General features: G+C 37.1%; 1 protein-coding gene across 1 annotated transcript in view; it reads right to left on the reverse strand.

The window, feature by feature from the left end:
- HEATR5B (HEAT repeat containing 5B) overlaps window positions 1-19,133 on the reverse strand; it is a 94,908-nt gene that overhangs the window by 26,568 nt on the left and 49,207 nt on the right. Inside the window, exons 22-26 of the mRNA XM_043468326.1 lie at window positions 18,862-19,006; window positions 12,973-13,212; window positions 11,935-12,186; window positions 6,395-6,576; window positions 3,898-3,966 (exon numbers count right to left, since the gene is read on the reverse strand). Coding sequence (XP_043324261.1) covers window positions 3,898-3,966; window positions 6,395-6,576; window positions 11,935-12,186; window positions 12,973-13,212; window positions 18,862-19,006 — 888 coding nt within the window. The remainder of the gene's footprint in view (window positions 1-3,897; window positions 3,967-6,394; window positions 6,577-11,934; window positions 12,187-12,972; window positions 13,213-18,861; window positions 19,007-19,133) is intronic.

Here is a 19,133-nt window from a genome sequence, read left to right on the forward strand (position 1 = left end):
AACTGACACAGAGATCAATGGAACAGAACAGGGAGCCCAAAAATAAGCCACACTTATGGTCGATGATAAAGGGGGCAAGAATATATAATGGAGAAGAGACAGTCTCTTCGATAAATGGTGCCAGGAAAATTGGACAGCTAGATGTACAAGAATGAAATCAGAACATTCTTTAACACCATATACAAAAATAACATATACAAGAACCATATACCAAAAAATAACCTTGTGTGGGTCAAGAAGCAACAGTTAGAACTGGACATGGAACAACAGACTGGTTCCAAATCAGGAAAGGAGTAGGTCAAAGCTGTATATTGTCATCCTGTTTATTTAATTTACATGCAGAGTACATCATGCAAAATGCCAGGCTGGATGAAGCACAAGCTGGAATCAAGATTGCCCAGAGAATTATCAATAACCTCAGATATGCAGGTCTTACCACCATTATGGCAGAAAGCAAAGAACTAAAGAGCCTCCTGATGAAAGTGAAAGAGGGGAGTGAAAAAGCTGGCTTAAAATTCAACATTCAATAAACAAAGAGTATGGCATCCGGTCCCATCATTTCATGGCAAATAAATGGGGGAACAGTGGAAACAGTGAGAGACTTTATTTTTTGCAGTTACAAAATCACTGCAGACAGTGCCTGCAGCCATGAAATTAAAAGACATCTGATCCTTGGAAGAAAAGCTATGACCAACCTAGACAGCATATTAAAAAGCAGAGACATTACTTTGCCGATAAAGTTCCATCTAGTCAAAGCTATGGTTTTTCCAGTAGTCATGTACAGATGTGAGAGTTGAACTATAAAGAAAGCAGAGCACTGAAGAATTGATGCTTTTGAACTGTGGTGTTGGAGAAGACTCTTGAGAGTCCCTTGGACTGCAAGGAGTTCAAACCAGTCCATCCTAAAGGAAATCAGTCCTGAATATTCACTGGAAGGACTGATGCTAAAGCTGGAACTCCAATACTTCGGCCACCTGATGTGAAGAGCTGCCTCAATGGAAAAGACCCTGATGCTGGGAAAGATTGAAGGCAGGAGAAGGGGATGACAGAGGATGAGATGGTTGGATGGCATCACCGAATTGATGGACATGAGTTTGGAAAGCCCTGGGAGTTGGTGATGGACAGGGAAGCCTGGCATGATGCAGTCCATGGGGTTGCAAAGAGTCAGACACTACTGAGCAACTGAACTGAACTGAACAAAAATATACTCAAAAATGGATCAGAGACCTAAATGTTAAGACGTGTTACTATAAAAGTCCTAGAGGAAAATACAGGCAGAATACTCTTTGACACAAACTGCAGCAATATTTTTTTTGGATCTACCTCCTAAAGCAAAAGAAATACAGCAAAAACAAACAAATGGGACCTAATTAAACTTAAAAGCTTTTGCATGGCAAACGAGACCATCAACAAAACAAAAAGACAAACTACTGAAAGAAAGAAGCTGTCTGACAGTGCCTACTTTACTCAGCAGTTACAGGTCCTCACTTTCTTACCTGAAATCCTTAGGTAATGTGTTGCACAATTCACAACATTATACCCTAAAGGGTAGTAAGGTACATGAACTTAATTAAGGGATTAAGCAAGATGTGTAGTAACATCCCACAATTAACACACAGATACTTCCAGAATGAAATGTACTACGAATCACACTAATTGAGATCAATCAACACTATCATTTCACTCAACTTCATGTCAAGGGTTGAGTGAATACAGTCAGCTCAGGTTTTGTTACCAAATAAATTATGAAAAAGCTTCAGGTTTTCAGAGCATCTGGATATTCAATTGGGTTAATGGGCTGTATTCCTATACTTAAAACTTTAAAAAAGTTAAGAGTAAATATATGTGTAAACTCTTTCATTCTCTTATAATCTTATTCTCTAAGAATTCAAAACTAATTTAAATAAAATTCAATAAGGACATTTAAAAACTGATTATTACCAATACAGATGGCAAAAAAAAAAAAAAGCCAGTCACACAATGATGAAAATTCACTGAAATTTAAAGCAAAAAGTAATTAAATGTAAGTGTGAAAATAAAAGTTGTTCTTCCTAAAGAAAATATCACTTTGGAGATACTTGATACTTTGTAGTTTGGTAGAAGCATAAGTAAAGTTGAGGAAAATTGTCAAAATCAAGAATTTGGCACTGTTTGCCTTGCAAAAACCTAAGTACTTTCTCCATTCTAAAGAAAATGAAACCAGACACTACAGACACTGCATTACGGATTTGGTTTATGAAGAAAGACAAAGCAACACTGAATTAACTACGAGGAAAGACTTTGGTCTTGTATCAAAAAAGTGGAGAATGAAAAAGAAAAAGATAAGTGAATGAACACACACTTATAAACTTCAGGTTGAAATAAAATATCTAAAGTATGTATTATGCTTATGATTCCAACCCTGCTTTAAATGATTTTTTTAACTTACTGATTACTGTCCTCAACTGTCCTTAATTGAAAACATTTGAGGGTTTTCCTATAATTTCTCAGAATTATTAATACTTGATTTTCAGGTTCAACATGATTTTACTCTAGTAAACAAGCAGAGATGCCAAGATTCATCACCTGCCCAAAGCCAATTCCTTCGGTAACCTTAATGAAAGGAACTTGCAACCCAGTGCTCCAGCTATTTCAAAAGCAGGTTTCTACCCAGAAACAGAAGGATAGGTGGTCAAACTTTAAGCCTGCCACTAGAAAAGAAGACACTTCTTACAGAGAAAGCACAGCCATCTAAGAAATAAGCTTAAGGCAAATTCACTAACATGGAATTTTCATACTAATCATTCACAAGATGAAGTTCTAATCACCTTTGCTTTTCTGATCATCAGGAGCTTTGTAGGTTTTGTTGTGTTTAAACATCACAATCTGAAACACCACCATGATACATTTATTTTATACATTGACTGCCACTTCTGATGCTTGCGTGCCAGTATCCCAATCCAAATGGCTAACCTACTCTACCTCCAAGGTTTGTACCATGATCCCCAAGCTTCCGTCTTAAACAACACTCCCTCATCTTCTCTCTCTGGTCTGCTGTTGGTGAGAGAAGTTCATTTCTCTGAAGACCACCATTAAGACAGCAGGTTTCAAAGAAATAAACACTAACAGGAGGAGGAGGCAACTCATTTATCCACAGAGAGACTAAAGTCAGAATTTCAAACTTGTCATTGCAAACAGCAGGACATTCTCTACATAGAGGCCACATGTCACTTGACTATGAATTCTAAGCAATAAAGATGGATTACAGCCCTGTACTCCAAAAAACTGGGAAGGACAGACTTGTTCCTCTTCTATCCTTAGGTTAGCAGATAAAGAATCAGATTTTCTGAAAGTTTAGAGCTTAGTGCACAAATCCTTTTTCAGGATGGAGCATGAAAAAGACAAACTTACTGAATGGGTAGGAACATACGTGCTTTTGCAACTCTCTTCAGATACAATAGTTTGAGAATAATCCCCTGGGATTAATTTTGCAATGAAATTGCCATGTTGCAAAATTATCTTTAGGATAATTTAATACACAGAAACTTGGAGAATTTTTACAACCTGTGGTCAAAAAAACCTTTTTACTACCTATTTACCATTACTATATATTCTTTAATTATTGTAGATTTTACTCTAGTCCATCTTAGGACTTTTACATCTCCATTTACTATAGGACAACATAAGAGCTATGTATTCCAAAGTTGTGACCTCAGCTACAGCATAAAATTTTTTTTTAAAGTTGTGATTAGTAGTTACTACTTCATCATTTCATAGAGGATAAAAAAGGAAACTGTCACTGCTATATTTCTGAGATAAAAATTAATACTATTTCATTTTTCTCTCTTGGAATTGAAGTTCTAAGGTGTCTATAAATTTATAGAAGATGAATATAGAAAATGCTATTTTTCTTCTTACCTGGCAAGCTTTTGCTATTATGTCTGATGGGGTATCTTGTGAAAAAGCTGGTCTTAGGGCAGCTCCCACCTAGAAAAATGAGTACAAGCATTTTATTTTTAAAGACAAGTAGAGGATGAGATGGTTGGATGGCATCACCAACTTGATGGACATGAGTCTGAGTAAGCTCTAGGAGTTGGTGATGGACAGGGAAGCCCGGTGTGCTACAGTCCATGGGGTCGCAAAGAGTCGGATACAAACTGAAGGACAGAACTGAGGAAATCTCTTATGTCTTTGGAGATGAAAACACACAGGACACATCTTTGTTCTTTTCCTTTTTATCATGTCTCTTATCTCTCTTTTTGATAACAATAAACTCAATCATACCATTCTTCTTTTGCTTTCCAGGAGATTATCATTATCTAATCTGTTTGAATTGTATATCAAATAAGCAATTAATTTTGTTTCTTTTTCATTTATTTTTTTTTCTTTTTCATTTATTTTTAATAGTACATGGGATTTTCTGACAAAGCCACATGTTCCCACAGATAAGAGAAAATTGCTATTTTTCTCCTGTCTACATATTCTTGAACATATTTCTAACAGTGTTTACCTCATGGACAAATCTCATATAACGGAGGTTATTTTAAAAGTTCAATTTCCTTAAATAACTGAGTAGTACTAAAAATTCACAGAGTCACTAAAAGACCTTAAAAATAATTTCACTTCAAAACAAGATGTCTTAAAAGAAAGTTGCTTAAGAAATACTAATTTATGTATGTCTCTCAGAGTAATAAATGAAGGAATATGAGCTTTAGTTTTCCAGCCAAGTACTAACCAGGTCCACTCTGCTTACTGCTTTATTTTAATAAGCCAGTATCAGTCACAGATTCTTGGCTATATTAGATTTAATACGTATGATGTGAATAAGGAATTAGATATAGTCAACTTCTAATTTGAGATTTCTCCCCTTACACTAGAGATTCAGTCACTAAGGCTTATCAACAGGAGTTTGGAAATCAAATAAGCATCCCTCTCAGTGACTAAACACACATGGCAAGTAACCAGTATCTGCATTTCAATGATCAACTGTAGTATTTGTACTTCAGAGGTGCTATTAGGTTTCACACTGAAGGAGAAAGAGAATATATTATAAAACATATTATTGGGTTGACTGATAAACCTGGAATATGACAGATTATATAAAAGTAGTACATCAATGTTGAATTTCTTCAAGTTGATAACTGTTCTGTGGTTATGTAAGACAACTTTCTTGTCTTTTGGAAACACAGACTAAAGTGCTCAAGAGTAAAGATACATGATTTTGATAATTTACTTTTAAACAACTCTGGAAAAAAAAAAGCTGAGAGAGTGTATGTTGTGAGCAGAGAGAGAAAGAGAAAACGTTAAAGCAAATGAGGCAAAATTCTCAATTGGCAAATGTGAATGAAGGATGAAGGGTATAAGACAAGGTGTTTTTATACTATTCTTGCAATTATTTCTGTAGGTTTTAATTATTTCTAAATAGGAAGATTAAAAAAAAAAAAGAGAGACCATTCTGATAGATTGGGTATTTGAGAGTAAATCATTATATAAAAGCGTTCTATAGCCATTTGGACTAGAAAGTATAACTTCTTTACCTATACTTATAATGGAAAAAAATGGACTATACATTATCCACACTTTTTAATTTTGTGTATGTTTGCGCATAGATGTTAGATAAGGTACGATGTGACTGAAGCCATGATTTTGGTATAATCACAGTGGAAAAAAATAGCTTATTCCTTTCTTATTAACAAGTTTCTCACTCCACATAATCCACCATTTCTAGGATTACATCCATTGTGCATCCTTTTATTTGGGGTTGGGGGGGGGGGCGGGGCGCGGGATGCTGCTTGTGGCCCAGGGATGGAAACTGTAACCTCTGCAGTGGAAGTGTAGTATCTTAATCACCGGGTCACCAGGGAAGTCCCTATTGCACCTCCTTTGAAGAACAGAAATACAGATATAAATTTCAGGAGAAACAAGTATATCTGTTTAGAGTATAAAAAAAATCTTTTCAAACATACAGTTCTTTTGGTAATAGTTTTCACTGCTACTAAAAGTTAATTTATCCTTCAGCATACAAAAGACAATTGCTTTTTATTTTTAAAAATGCTTATCAAGTCTTGACATATAAAAATAAAGGCAGTAAATCCACAACACTCTTTAAATGTTCCTTTTATCTTTAAAATGGCATGACTAAAAATCTAAACATAAGAATGGAAAGCCAGGCTGGAACATCTATTCTAGTTTTATCACTAATACTACCTCATGACTTAAAAATAGTGACAAGTTTTATATTATTGTTCTTTCAGCTGTGAACTGATCCTAACTATGTAACAGACAATGGGAAAAAGCATAAACATGGTACATGAATAAATAGATTACAGGTCCAAATACATTTTTCCAGGGGAGTTTCACTTTGGTGTTCACTCAAACGATCAATTTTAATTTTGAAACAAATGAAGTATCTCACATTAGCTTGATACTGCTCCAGAATCACATGACCTGGGAATTCTGGCTCAGGCACAGAGGCAAACTTCTTGATAATGTCTTCGAGTGCTTGGAGACCAGCCATCCGCAGCTGGTTACTATGATCGGTTGCAGCCATGAATGCCATGCGAATTAGGTCAGAGAGATGAAGTACCAAGAGATCATCTAAAAATAAAAATAGAAGGCAAAAAGGAAAACATTTCCAAAATTAAGTGTAATAATAAAAAAATACAAAATGAATTTAAGAAGCATTTATGATCAACATATCATACCAAGTTTAAAAATAAAAAAGATATACTTTCAAGAAAGTTTCCATATCATAATCTCTGAAGAATTGTGGTAAACCTTTATACAATATGATAACATGGATTATATTATAGGATGTATGATGACATTTGAAGCAAAATAACTGATTACCATAACTTTCCCCAATGGAATCTGTAATTCTTTTGTCAACAGGGATTGGCAAACTTTTTCCATAAAGAAACAGATAATAAGCATATTTGGCTTTCCCGGCCATGTAATTTCTCTCATAACAATTCAATTCTGCTGTTGCAGTCTGTACATAGACCATATGTACACAGACAGCTATACTGTGCTCCATAAAACTATTTATAAAAACAGACTGCAGGCTAGATTTGGACTGCAAGCTATAGTTTACCAGCCTCTACTCTGGAAAAGATTTCTATAAGGTTAGATGCAGAAAAGGGAAGTCTTTTTCCTTTTAGCCCTCAAATAAAGGCTGTCCTAGATCCATACTATTCAAGCATAAAAGCAAGTATCAGAAGAATTCAAAAGATACCAAGTAATTTAACTACATCTTAAAACAAAGTTCAAAACTATTTAAAGGAATATAACAAAATCCAGCACTAGTAACTTAAAATTTGCAACGTCCAGCAGCTAGCTAGATGGTGTGATCACTCACCTATAGCCAGACATTCTGGAATGTAAAGTCAAGTGGGCCTTAGGAAGCATCACTACAAACAAAGCTAGCGGAGGTGATGGAATTCCAGTTGAGCTATTTCAAATCCTAAAAGATGATGCTGTGAAAGTGCTGCACTCAATATGCCAGCAAATTTGGAAAATTCAGCAGTGGCCACAGGACTGGAAAAGGTCAGTTTTCATTCCAATCCCTAAGAAAGGCAATGCGAAAGAATGCTCAAACTACAAAACGATTGCACTCATCTCACATGCTAGCAAAGTAATGCTCAAAATTCTCCAAGCCAGGCTTCAACAGTACGTGAACGGTGAACCTCCAGATGTTCAAGTTGGTTTTAGAAAAGGCAAAGGAACCAGAGATCAAATTGCCAACGTCCAATGGATCATCGAAAAAGCAAGAGAGTTCCAGAAAAACATCTATCTCTGTTTTATTGACTATGCCAAAGCCTTTGACTGCATGGATCAACAAGCTATGGAAAATTCTTCAAGAGATGGGAATACCAGACTGCCTGACCTGCCTCCTGAGAAATCTGTATGCAGGTCAGGAAGCAAAGTTAGAACTGGACATGGAACAACAGACTGGTTCCAAATTGGGAAAGGAGTATGTCAAGGCTCTATATTGTCACCCTGCTTATTTAACTTATATGCAGAGTGAAGTCCCTTAGTCATGTCCAACTATTTGTGAACCCCATGGACTGTGTGTAACCTGCCAGGCTCCTCCATCCATGGGATTTTCCAGACAAGAATACTGGAGTGGGTTGCCATTTCCTTCTCCAGGGGATCTTCCTAACCCAGGGATGGAACCTGGGTCTTCCGCATTGCAGGCAGACTCTTTACCCTTTGAGCTATGAGGGAATCCCCATATGCAGAGTACATCATGAGAAACACTGGGCTGGATGAAGCACAAGTTGGAATCAAGACTGTTGGGAGAAATATCAATAACCTCAGATATGCAGATGACACTACCCTTATGGCAGAAAGTGAAGAAGGACTAAAGAGCCTCTTGATGAAAGTGAAAGAGGAAAGTGAAAAAGCTGGCTTAAAGCTCAACATTCAGAAAACTAATCATGGCATCTGGTCCCATCACTTCATAGCAAATAGATGGATAAACAGTGGTAACAGTGACAGACTTTATTTTGGGGGGCTCCAAAATCACTGCAGATGATGACTGCAGCCATGAAATAAAAAGATGTTTACCCCTTGGGAGAAAAGTTATGACCAACCTGGACAGCATATTAAAAAGCAGAGATGTTACTTTGCCAACAAAGGTCCGTCTAGTCAAGGCTATAGTTTTTCCAGTAGTCATTTATGGATATGAGAGTTGGACTATAAAGAAAGCCAAGCACAGAAGAATTGATGTTTTTGAACTGTGGTGTTGGAGAAGACTCTTGAGAGTCCCTTGGACTGCAAGGAGATCCAACCAGTCCATCCTAAAGGAAATCAGTCCTGAATATTCTTTGGAAGGACTGATATTGAAGCTGAAACTCGAATACTTTGGCCACCTGATGCGAAGAGCTGACTCATTTGAAAAGACCCTGATTCTGGGAAAGATTGAAGGAGGGAGAAGGGGATGACAGAAGATGAGATGGTTGGATGGCATCACTGACTCAATGGACATGAGTTTGAGTAAACTCCAGAGTTGATGGACAGGTAGGCCTGGCGTGCTAAAGTCCATGGGGTCACAAAGAGTTAAACAGGACTGAGCGACTGAACTGACTGAACTGAGCAGCTAGTATAAAATTACTACAGATGTAAAAAAGCAGGAAAATATATCCCATGACTAAGAAAATAAAAACAAAATGCAATGAATAGAAATTGGTCCAAAAACAAAAGGGATAACACAATTAGCAATAGGGATCTTTCAGTTCTGTTCAGTTCAGTTCAGTTAGGGACCTTTAAGCAGCTATTATAAAGAGCTATTATAAACACATTGCCTAAACAAAAGATGAGAAATCCCAAAGGGGATTTCTAGAGATATAAAAAGATATCTGAAGTAACCCTGAATAAGATTAACAATGATTAGACAATGAAGAAGAAAAGATCGGTGAACTTAATGACATAGCAACAGAAATTATATAAAGAATTTATCAGGTTCAAGAACTCTAAAATTCTTCAGGAGGCTGCAAGACCCTCACAGGCTTTTTGAAGCAGTGGCAATTCTGTGGCAATTCTGATCCCCAAACAACTTCTATTTTAAAAGGCTTTTATTATTTTTGCTACTGTGAAGGTTACCAGTATCTTCCAAATTTTTCATCTGCCTACCTAAAATTCTACCAATTTTAGAATTTTAAGTTTGAAAAAGAGTATCTATTGATTTGGGGAAGGGAAGTAAAGGGGAGAGAAAAAAATTTTCTGGCTCCCAATGCTTCCTCACCTAAGACAGGCAAAAACACATTATCAATAAAAACTAAGCATAATAAACTATTACCAGAATTTGGGAGGAAATTTCCAAGGCAGAAGAAACTGGACTGAAATGAGCCATTCATATTATGCTAACTCAAAGGTAAATAAAAACTCATTACTCCTTCTGTATTGTCACCTAATTTACAATTTATATCAATCTATACCAATGAAAAACTAGGCAATTGATCCCAGAATGAAAGTGCTGTTGTTGCTTCTCTTCACAATCTTTACCTATAACATTTCTCAATTCAAGACCTCTAACTTTTCCCCAAACCCAAGGAGATGAATGCCTAATGTGGGGAGAAAGGGAAAGACACTGGGCAGAAACCCAAAATGGGGAAAGAATTAGGGGACTGATAGAGGTTTATTGATGACAAACCTAGACAGTGTGTTGAAAAGCAGAGACATTACTCTGCCGACAAAGGTCTGTATAGTCAAGGCTATGGTTTTTTTCCCAGTGGTCATGTATGGCTGTTGAGAGCTGGACCGTAAAGAGGGCAGAATGCCAAAGAATTGATGCCTTCATATTGTGGTTCTGGAGAAGACTCCTGAAAGTCCCTTGGACAGCAAGGAGATCAAACCAGTCAATCGTAAGAGAGATCAACCCTGAATATTCACTGGAAGGACTGATGCTGAAGCTTCAGTATTTTGGTCATCTGATGTGAACAGATAACTCATTGGAAAAGTACCTGATGCTGCGAAAGACTGAGGGCAGAAGGAGAAGAGGGCATTAGAGAATGAGATGGCTGGACAGCCTTATCAATGAAATGGACGTGAACTTGGGCAAACTCCGGGAGATGGTGAGGAAAGGGAGGCCTGGAGTGCTGCAGTCCATGTGGTCGCAAAGAGTCAGACATGACTGGACGACTGAAGAAGAACAGAGGTTTATAATATCCTGGGATTTCTGCCCCACAGAATCATAACTTAATAAATTTCTGTTATTTTAAACCATTAAGTTTACAGTCATTTCTTTCAATAACAACAGAAAACTAGTACAACCAGCCTCTTCTTGGAAAACCCTCTCTCTTCCTATAAAATTCAGCTTCAAAATGACCTTTTCTTTGAGGTTTTCCCGAGTTCTTCAGGAAATGAATAGCAATTTTTTATGTTCCCAAAGTACTCTATCCTTCCACTACTGGGAAATACAATTATTTGAGTGACAAATTTGTCTCTTTGTCTTCTAGACTAGAACATCTTCAAAAGCACAGACTGTCATTTTTTCCCTTCTGGATCCCCAGTGGACAGCAAAGAACAAGTTTTGATGACTATGTGATGAATGACATGATTAAAGACACTGCGTTCACAACATACCTTGCTTTACTGGCATCCTGTATCAGAGTCACATCTTATACACAGTGTAACACAGTTTTACTTTTCGTCTTTTAATCCACTGTGACTCTTACTGCTTCTTACACATAACAAAATAAACTGGAAGGCATTTTTAACAAATAGACCTCAATACTAATAATACATGCGATGTCTTCAGATATTTTAAAACATGACAGGATGATGAAGAGACAACAAAGCATAAGATAAGAGCGTCTGTTACTCTACCACTCTCTCAGCTTCTCTGGGTTTCTTCATTTGTAAGTGAAAATACTAAACCTGATGGTCTCCGTAAATTCCGTTTAATATCTGATCCAGGGGATATATGGTATAAAAGCTTACAAGTGATCAAAAAGTAAAAGGTTCCAGTAATGAACAATTTCACCTTTTCAAAAATATGCAATAGCATTTCTGAAATCTGAGTTTAAAATCTGCCATGGCATTCACGAACTCTGACATTCTCCATGGCTGGGGACTGCAAAATGCACTTTATTTATTCACCTTAAACTTTTGCTATAAGTAGGATAAGGTACCAAGGAAACATACGTTACTGTCATCATTATGCGTAGGGCCATCATTATTCTTAGGATAAATGATTAAGATGAATATATCTTAAGGTAGATACATATATTACATATCCTTTCCTCAACTTACCTTGCCACTTTCCTCAACTTACCTTCCAAATAAAGATCAGAAAAGAGACATAATGTAGACAGGACAAAAAACAAAGGCAAAAAGCAAGGAAACTTACAATAAATGAAGCGCACAGTCTAAAGCATGTTACAAAGCAGTAAAATATTTCAAACCTATAAAAAAAAATACCCTGGGGAAAAGAAGTACTGATTTTAAATTTACTTGTAGGGTTTCGAAGTTTAGCAGAACGTGCCATGGCAAGATCAAAGTGAGCCTGGTCTGCATTCTCACACAGATTGATGATTCGACACAGGCAATCAGCAGCAAATACTCGCGTGGCCCAGCGAGGTGCCACGAAGGGCTTTGATTTATCTTCTTCTCCGAGTGTGGTAAACATGGTATCATCATCCATCTCGTCTTTCTTCTCAAATTCCTCATCTTTTCCACTGCTTAAGGGAGCTGCAGTACTCATATCTGTAACAAGAGTAAAAGCACATTATGACAACCTCACGTATAGCGAAAATGATGCTTTAGATATAGCAGTTTGAAGGCATCTAATTTAAAAACAGTAGAATTGGCAAGGTTCTTTTTAGAGAATCAATTAAAAAACCAAAGAGGGGGACTGGGTACAAAGCATGTAAGACAGACTCAAGGACGTGATGTACACCATGAGGAATACAGGCAATAATTTTGTAATACATGTAAATGAAAAGTAACCTTTAAAAACTGTATAAAAATTAAAATAAACGATAAAAGTAGTTATCAGATATCACTTTGAAATTCAATAATATTGTTTTGTCTCCTTTGCATGTACTTTCACAATAATTATTTTTATGAAAGGTATGATTGTTGATCTGTTTATGGTAGTAAAATAAAATTTCTCCTCAAATATATTTAATTTAAAAAAATAAATAAAAATAGAAATGAAAAACCAGGGAAAGAATAACAAAAATATTTACGTATTTCACTACTTCTACATCTTATGTTAAATAAGACAGTAATCTGGAATTTTAATATATGAAAGTTAGTTTGAACTTAGTTATCTGCCAAAAAATAATCAGAGTTCATTAGTTTGTAATATAATTTAACCTTAATTAATCCCTTTACAGGGATTTATAGATTATAACTTATTAGTATTTAAAAATGTAGGCTCAAATTTATATATTATGTATAAATATCTATATATGGTATATATCTATAGATATGTATCAAAAATAAATAATTTTCCTTATTTTAAGAATATATATATTAAATACATACCACTAGAAGCTGCTAGGACATCTTTACAAAGCATTAGCCAATGAGAAAGCTTTTCTACAGCCAGCGATGACAGCATATGTCCCAAAGTATCATGGATATCAGAACATAATTTTCTGTCTGTCTCCCGGTCTAGCATTCCAAAAAGAAGTCCCTCAAGACCAGTTTCTGTTATATTAACACCTTGATGCCGGCAATGGATATCACTTCGAGAACTTGCTCCAGGCGCAAAAGGACTAACATCTGAAAAGCAAATATTTCAAATGAACTTCTACAGGCCTTTATTTTATACTAGTGGTAATAGTTATGTTAAAGACCTGTAAAGACATGTAAATGTATTTAAACGAAAAGACATGTAAATGAAAGACATGTAAATTCACAACAACAACAAAACCAGTTAGCTATATACACAATTCAACTATGGTCTCCAAATTACATATTTTTAGAATTAGAATTTAATCTGACAATGAAAGTAAAAATCCTGCTCTTTAAGACTGATTATCCTATGGTATTTTAAACAAATCTCCAGGGAATACTTGATAAATATATTTGATTTCAACAAGAAAAGTGTGGGAAAGAGACATATTTTTAAATAGATTTGATCATCTGAAAAAATTATGGCTATATATGTTGGATGAACAAATTGAAACTGAATCACTCCAAAGACATAATAAGGAGAGGCTTGCAGAAAACAGCCACAGTCAGGGGAATTCAAAGACAGCAGGAAATGGAAGGTTCTGAGGAAGTAACATTCTAGAGAGATTAAGCACAGATGTCTATTTTTCACTTAGCAGTATAGAGTGAATATATTCCCGTAGCAGAAATTAGACTTCCACAACATGAATTTACATGAACACTGCAAATCACTGACTTAGGAGTATATTAACTGATTAACCACTGAGGAGGAATACCTGAAAGAGGCTAGGTCAAAGGGTTAGCATGGTTTGAAAACTTGGAGGATATACTGACAAAAAAGTCCTCCAAGGAAATTTGTGTGACTTTACATTTCTATCAGCGGTATAAGAAATTTCTCTTTTATTCATACCTCTCCCAACACTGGTTAAAATCATAATTTTTATCTTGATCAGTTTTATAGAAGAAAATGCTATCTTATGATTGTATTAACATGTAACTATTTAATCATTAGAGGTTAAAGATATTTCATATGTTGGTATTGCTTCCTTGATAAAACACCTCTTTTGCGTACTCTTGTGATATTTACAGATGCATAGAAGAGTTACCCTAGCAGGGCCCAGACTATGCTATGAAGGTCTGATATCACAGTTAGCCCTTGACTTGCATCTGGGGATTGGGTTTCAAGAGAGCCCCATCATTTCCCGATAAAAGTGGCTGAGTATGCCTAAGTCGTCTCTACCAACAATAGGGTTTATGCTGGACATCCGCTTAAGCTGAACAACAAACTTTCAGAAAATCTGAACTTTCAGTATATGCTAGGTAAATCATGCCTATTTGACCAGCCCCTAATAAAAACCTTAGGCACTGAGGGTCTAGCCAGCTTCACTGGAAGACATTTTACATGTGTTGTAAAAACTCCTTGCTGGGGAATTAAGAGTATCCTGTGTGATTCCATGGGGAGTGAACTCTCAGAAACTTGTGCCTGGTCTGCTCTGGACTTCACTCTATGTACCTTCTCCCTTTGCTGATTTTGCTTTGTATCCTTCTGCTGTTATAAATCATAGCCGTAAATGTGACTATATGCTGAGTCCTAGTGAATCACCAAACCTGGCGGGGGGCGGGGGAGGTGTCTTAGGCCCCCTGGTACACACTTGTAAAAGCTTTAAAAATATTAAAATACAAATGCACACATTTTAATAAACAAAGGATATTTTGTGAATATTTTTCCCATTCTTAGTTTATCTCTTTCAATATTGATTATGGTGACTGGCAGAAAAGTTTTGAAATTTTTATTCAAGGGAATTCTGTAACTACTTTTGGTGCCATGCTTTCTCACCAAAAAGCAGTAATGTTTACTGCTAGATTTTTTTATAGTAAACTTCCTATACACTCTACAATACGAAGTGTGTTTGCTAACAGAGTTCTTATTTACATTATGCTAAAATTGAAGCTATTTTGATATGTTACTTCTTGGTACCCGAGAAACTACCATGCATTAGGAAGCTCTTAAAAGTAGAAATTTTCATAGCCAGGACATGGAAGCAACCTAGATGCCCATCAGCAGATGAATGGATAAGGAAGCTGTGGTACATATACACCATGGAATATTACTCAGCCATTAAAAAGAATTCATTTGAACCAGTCCTAATGAGATGGATGAAGCTGGAGCCCATTATACAGAGTGAAGTAAGCCAGAAAGATAAAGAACATTACAGCATACTAACACATATATATGGAATTTAGAAAGGTGATAACGATAACCCTATATGCAAACAGAAAAAGAGACACAGAAATACAGAACAGACTTTTGAACTTTGTGGGAGAATGTGAGGGTGGGATATTTCAAAAGAACAGCATGTATACTATCTATGGTGAAACAGATCACCAGCCCAGGTGGGATGCATGAGACAAGTGCTCGGGCCTGGTGCACTGGGAAGACCCAGAGGAATCGGGTGGAGAGGAGGTGGGGGGGGGATCGGGATGGGGAATACGTGTAAATCTATGGCTGATTCATATCAATGTATGACAAAACCCACTGGAAAAAAAAAATAAATAAAAATAAAAAAAAAAAGTAGAAATTTTCGCTCACTATAGGGGAACTATGTCTGTCAATTAAGCTCTTGAAAAGTTCCCAAACCACCTACCCCTAGAACCAGAGGAAAAGTGAAAGTGAAAGTCACTCAGTCATGTCCGACTCTTTGTGACCCCATGGATTATACAGTCCATGGTATTCTCCAGGCCAGAATACTGGAGTGGGTAGCCTTTCCCTTCTCCAGGGGATCTCCCAACCCAGGGATCGAGCCCAGGTCTCCCGCACTGCAGGTGGATTCTTCACCAGCTGAGCCACAAGGGAAGCCCAAGAATACTGAAGTGGGTAGCCTATCCCTTCTCCAAGGGATCTTCCTGACCCAAGGATCGAACCAGAGTCTCCTGCATTGCAGGTGGATTCTTTACCAACTGAGAAATCAGAGAATCCCCACAGGGCTAATTACATATGCAAGCTATACTTAAAACCCTTGGAAAAGCAAAAAGAACTGAAGAAAGTAAAGATCTACTTTTCACTACCCAAACATCTACTGACATTTCATAGTTTTATTGGTTACTGTGGTCTTAACTTCTTCAAGGAAAAGTAACATCACAAAAAATTAACTACTGTCAGACATCAGAAGCTTTCAGGAATCCTCAAAATAGATCATTTCTCTTTTCAGAAGCCTATTATGGATACAAGGCAATACCCCTTATACAGTTAAAATATCCTTGAGGGATGGCAAAAGTGTTCTGACACTAAAAGCTACCCCCAAAATTTAAAGCTATGAAATTTTTAAAAGGTCAGTCAGTTCAGTTTCTCAGTCATATCCGACTCTTTGTGACCCCATGGACTGCAGCATGCCAGACTTCACTGTCCATCACCGACTTCCAGAGCTTGCTCAAACTCATGTCCATCGAGTCAGTAATGCCATCCAACCATCTCATCCTCTGTTGTCCCCTTCTCCTCCTGCCTTCAATCTTTCCAAGCATCAGGGTCTTTTCCAAGGAGTTAGGTCTTGGCAACAGGTGGCTAAAGTACTGGAGCTTCAGCATCAGTCTTTCCAACGAATATTCAGGACTGATTTCCTTTAGGATGGACTGGTTTGAACTCCTTGCAGTCCAAGGGACTCTCAAGAGTATTCTCCAACACCACAGTTCAAAAGCATCAATTCTTTGGTGCTCAGATTTCTTTTGAGTCCAACTCTCACAACCATACCTGACTACTGGAAAAACTATAGCTTTGACTAGATGGACCTCTGTTGGTAAAGTAATATCTCTGCTTTTTAATATGCTGTCTAGGTTGGTCATAGCTTTTCTTCCAAGGAGCAAGTGTCTTTTAATTTCATGGCTGCAGTGATTCTGGAGTCCAAAAATAAAGTCTGCCATTGTTTCCATTTATCCCCATCCATTTGCCATGAAGTGATGGGACCGGACGGCATGATCTTTGTTTTTTGAATGTTGAGTTTTAAGCCAGCTTTTTTGCTCTCTTTTCTCACTTTCATCAAGAGGCTCTTCAGTTCTTCTTCGCTTTCTGCCAAATGGGTGGTTCATCTGCGTATCTGAGGTTATTAATATTTCTCCCAGCAATCTTGACTCCAGCTTGTGGTTCATCCAGCCTGGCATTCTGCATAATGTACTCTGCATATAAGTTAATAAGGAGGGTGACAACATAGAGCCTTGACGTATCCCTTTCCCAAAGTGGAACCAGTCTGTTGTTCCATGTCCAGTTCTAACTGTTGCTTCCTGACCTGCATACAGATTTCTCAGGAGGCAGGTCAAGTGGTCTGGTATTCCCATCTTTAGAAGAATTTTCCACAGCCTGTTGTGATCTACACAGTCAAAGGCTTTGGTGTAGTCAAAAAAGTAGAAATAGATGTTTTTCAGGAACTCTCTTGCTTTTTCGATGTTGGCAATTTGATCTCTGGTTCCTCTGCCTTTTCTAAATCCAGCTTGAACATCTGGAAGTTCACGGGTCATGTACTATTGAAGCCTGGCCTGGAGAATTTTGACCATTACTTTGCTAGCGTGTGAGATGAGTGCAATTGTGCAGCAGTTTGAACATTCTTTGGCATTGCCCTTCTTGGGATGGTAATGAAAACTGACCTTTTCCAGTCCTATGGCCACTGCTGAGTTTTCCAAATTTGCTGGCATATTGAGTGCAGCACTTTCACAGCATCATCTTTTAGGATCTGAAATAGCTCAACTGGAATTCCATCACCTCCACTAACTTTGTTCCTAGTGATGCTTCCTCAGGTCCACTTGACTTCACATTCCAGGATGTCTGGCTCCAAGTGAGTGATCACACCATCGTGGTTATCTGGGTCATTAAGATCTTTTTGTATAGTTCTTGTATGTATTCTTGCCACCTCTTCTTAATATCTTCTGCTTCTGTTAGGTCCATACCATGTCTGTCCTTTATTGTACCTATCTTTGCATGAAATGTTCCCTTGGTGTCTCTAATTTTCTTGAAGAAATCTCTAGTATTTCCCACTCTATTACTTACCTCTATTTCTTTGCATTTGATCAGTGAGGAAGGCTTTTTTATCTCTCCTTGCTATTCTTTGGAACTCTGCATTCAAATGGGTAGTTTTCCTTTTCTGCTTTGCCTTTAGCTTCTCTTCTTTTCTCAGCTATTTCTAAGTCCTCTTCAGACAACCATTTTGCCTGTTTGCATTTCTTCTTCTTGGGGATGGTCTTGATCACTACCTCCTGTACAATGTCACAAACCTCCTTCCATGGTTCTTCAGGCACTCTGTCTATCAGTTCTAATCCCTTCAGTCTGTTTGTCACTCCCACTGTTTCATCATAAGGGATTTGATTTAGGTCATACCTGGATGGTCTACTGGTTTTCCCTACTTTCTTCAATTTAAGTCTGAATTTTGCAATAACGAGTTCATGATCTGAGCCACAGTCAGCTCCTGGTCTTGTTTTTGCTGACTGTATAGAGCTTCTCCATCTTTGGCCGCAAAGAATACAATCAATCTGATTTCAGTATTGACCATCTGGTGATGTCCATGTGTAGAATCTTCTCTTGTGTTGTTGGAAGAGGGTGTTTAAAAAGTTAGAAATTTAAAACTACCAGGAAAACTACACAGGAATTTTAAAAACAAGTTTTATTTAAAAGAGTAAGAAAATTTACCATATTTCAATGCAAAAACGTTACTTAATAAGTAACACTTATTTTAAATATTAAAATACTTAAAACGAACGACTGATAACAGGACTTACGAGTGCCACTGCTCTCTTTGTCCCCTGAATTTTTCGCCAAGCTCATGGCATATTCACATACTTCAGCTGCTTCTCTTTGCGCAAGTTGCCGGAGACAGGCCACAGCTGCTCGTCGAAGTAATAGATGGGAACTACACAGATGAACCTGTAAATCATAACAATTTTAGACTTTTCTAAAAAAGCTGTAATCTCACTCGTCTAATGGATATATATTAACACCTAATTTCTGAAGAGGCTCTTCATTTAACCCCCTTATTTGTCTCCAATATAGC

The sequence above is a fragment of the Cervus canadensis genome, chromosome 5, assembly GCF_019320065.1.
Source record: "Cervus canadensis isolate Bull #8, Minnesota chromosome 5, ASM1932006v1, whole genome shotgun sequence".
In the NCBI taxonomy this organism is placed as follows: domain Eukaryota; kingdom Metazoa; phylum Chordata; class Mammalia; order Artiodactyla; family Cervidae; genus Cervus; species Cervus canadensis.